This window comes from Cynoglossus semilaevis, chromosome 6 (assembly GCF_000523025.1).
Source record: "Cynoglossus semilaevis isolate Cse_v1.0 chromosome 6, Cse_v1.0, whole genome shotgun sequence".
Lineage (NCBI taxonomy): Eukaryota > Metazoa > Chordata > Actinopteri > Pleuronectiformes > Cynoglossidae > Cynoglossus > Cynoglossus semilaevis.
The window spans coordinates 2,875,386-2,877,908 of record NC_024312.1 but is presented as its reverse complement, the minus strand read 5'-3'; the positions used below and the strand labels follow the sequence as shown (position 1 = coordinate 2,877,908).

At 41.8% G+C, this 2,523-nt stretch overlaps 1 protein-coding gene across 1 annotated transcript in view; it reads left to right on the top strand.

The window, feature by feature from the left end:
- LOC103379638 (fibroblast growth factor receptor substrate 2) overlaps nt 1–1,785 on the top strand; it is a 6,764-nt gene extending 4,979 nt beyond the window's left edge. The window contains 1 exon segment of the mRNA XM_025056428.1: nt 1–1,785. This exon segment is cut by the window's left edge and continues 2 nt beyond it. Within this exon segment, the coding sequence (XP_024912196.1) occupies nt 1–439 (439 nt within the window). The 3' untranslated portion in view covers nt 440–1,785.
- Nucleotides 1,786–2,523: the final 738 nt, after the last annotated feature.

Genomic DNA, 2,523 nt, shown 5'->3' with positions numbered 1-2,523 from the left:
GTTGTCTGCTGCCCTTGAACCATCGCACAACTATGTCAACACCGAGAACGTGACAGCACCTCTCAGTGCCCACCGGCCTGACACGGCTCGCCGTCGTACTGATGCTCCCACAATCTTCAACTTTGACTTCCGCCGGCCGCCACTGCTGGGACAACCTGATGTGCCCAAAATGCTTAACTACATAGAGGTAGAGACAGATGGCAGCACTGTGGCCGCAAATAAAGGTACCTCAGACGGCAGCAACCCACACACACCCCGCACTCCCACCTCTCCATTGCCCCCCACTACACCCACCCGCCGCACAGAGCAGTACGCCCTCATTGACATTGAGCGCACCGCTGCCATGTCCAATCTGCAGAGGGCACGGCCGCGGGATGATGGTACGTCACGAAAGACCCGACACAACAGCACCGAGTTGCCCAACAAGAGCGCAGCGTGACACTTCTTGTTCAGCTGTTAGAAAGCCACCGCCCCAACAGACCACATGACTGTGATCACATGACCTTCTATAGGGTCAGCTGACCTGTAGACAGCAGTGGTCAGAGCGCGGTGGCTGCGGCAGCCATCTTTGTAGACGGTACAGATCAGTATTACTGAACAAAACATTCCAGTTAGCTTCTCTAGCACATGCTGCTGTCAGTCACATGGTACACCAATGTCAAGGTAAATGTTTTTATTTGTATCTGCAGAGGACACGCCTCCTGCTCTGCCTCCTACACAATGATGTCACACTTTTATAAACAATCAAAACGACGCTTTTCATAATAAATTTTCATCCTTTGTATTTTTTGCACAAAAACCGTTTGTTCCAACATTTCTTTTTCTGGAACATGATCAAACGCAGTCATCAATCGGTTCACCTGTGAGTGTTGGCATGTGTTGTGTTGTCACAGCTCAAAACAGAAAATGTTATTATCTCCATCGGTACCACAACTAAATGGTTTGTTCTGGACACAGGCAGCTACTTTCTGTTTGCAGTTTTCAACCACACATGCTCAGAACAATATGGGTTTTAGGTACTGATCAGTCAGCTTGGAGTTAAGAGTGTGATCCAGGTTTGAAGTTTAATTTGTGGGAATGTCCGATAATATCGGCTGACTGATATTACTGGCCCGATATTAGCATAGTTATATAAATATCTGTAAGAATTGTCATCGGTTTTACCTCCTATTATGAAAAGTGCCAAAGGATGTGACCTAAAAATAGTTTGGGTAAAAAACAGCTGTATATGAAAGTGTCACTAGATGGCAGCATTGCAGCTTTATTAATAAAATAAATATTAGCAGGTCTATATTGGTATCAGTTGATATTGGAATTGTAAATTAAATGCTGGACAATATCAGCATATTGGGTATTGGGAAAAAAGTTAATATTGGACATCCCTACTGTTAAATTTTCATCGGGACCAGACGGTGTCTGCAGTGGTGATTGGAACTGTACTAATGCACCCGTACATGCACTTTCCACTTTTTGGGCAACTATTACCATTTAATTCAAACATGACCTACTTCTATTAAATCTATTGATATCGAATTACAGACGTAAACAGAATAATGTGAACGTGAGAACATAATGCTGGTGTCACAGCCTCAGATCTGACTGGTCATGTCGTTGTTTCCAACTATAACTGTTTGTGTAACACGGTAAATCTCTGATCATAGAAACCACATTGCGAGGTGTGACACACGAACGCTCAATTTTCTGTCAATACGAATGTCCGTATGAATTTTAGACAGCCCCTTCCAATCCTGCATTGGCTAACAAATAAAAATATAGTGAAATGAACTCTCCATTATGATGCAAGCTAAAAGGTTGTTTGATCAAAGTGAACTTTCTATTCCTTGGGTTTGGTCATGCGGTATCGTGTCCAAAATACGTTGTGAATTCATCAATCAATTGATCATCTGATCAATTGATTGATGAATCTTTGGCTATGATACGTTTATGAGTCAGTCAGAGTAGGTGGGTGGATTGCTCAACTGCAAAAGGAACTAGTATTTAGGTCAGTTATTTTGAATGTCATAATTGTTAGTATTTTCATTACTCCATTGTAGTCATATGTACGTGTGGCTGGAGGAGGGCAACAGTGTCTTAACCTAATCTAAACGTTGGATTAGGTTAAGACTACACTTTGTCCAACTAAAGCTACATTCTGTTTTTTTTATATATATACATTATTATTTTATCTTCTCTTTTCACATCAAAGATCTAGTTAGCACCCAAGTCCTTTCATAATTTCTCCCGAATGTGATCATTAAAGGAGTAGTTGAGTTTGTTGTCATATCTAAGGCATCAAAGCAGCCAAAGTTTAGTTTGAGAGTCTAATGTCATTAATCCTTTGAGTGAACAGAGCCCAATAAGTTAGTGAAACCACATCTAAACCATCTAAACATAGGGCTAAAGAATTGTGAGATTTAAGAACAAAAAGACAAACATGGCAGACAGAAGTTTCAACCAAATACCTCTGCTAGGACACAATGAGCTGCTCAAGATGTTCCTGGATCGAGCTGTGTCTGTAGTCCA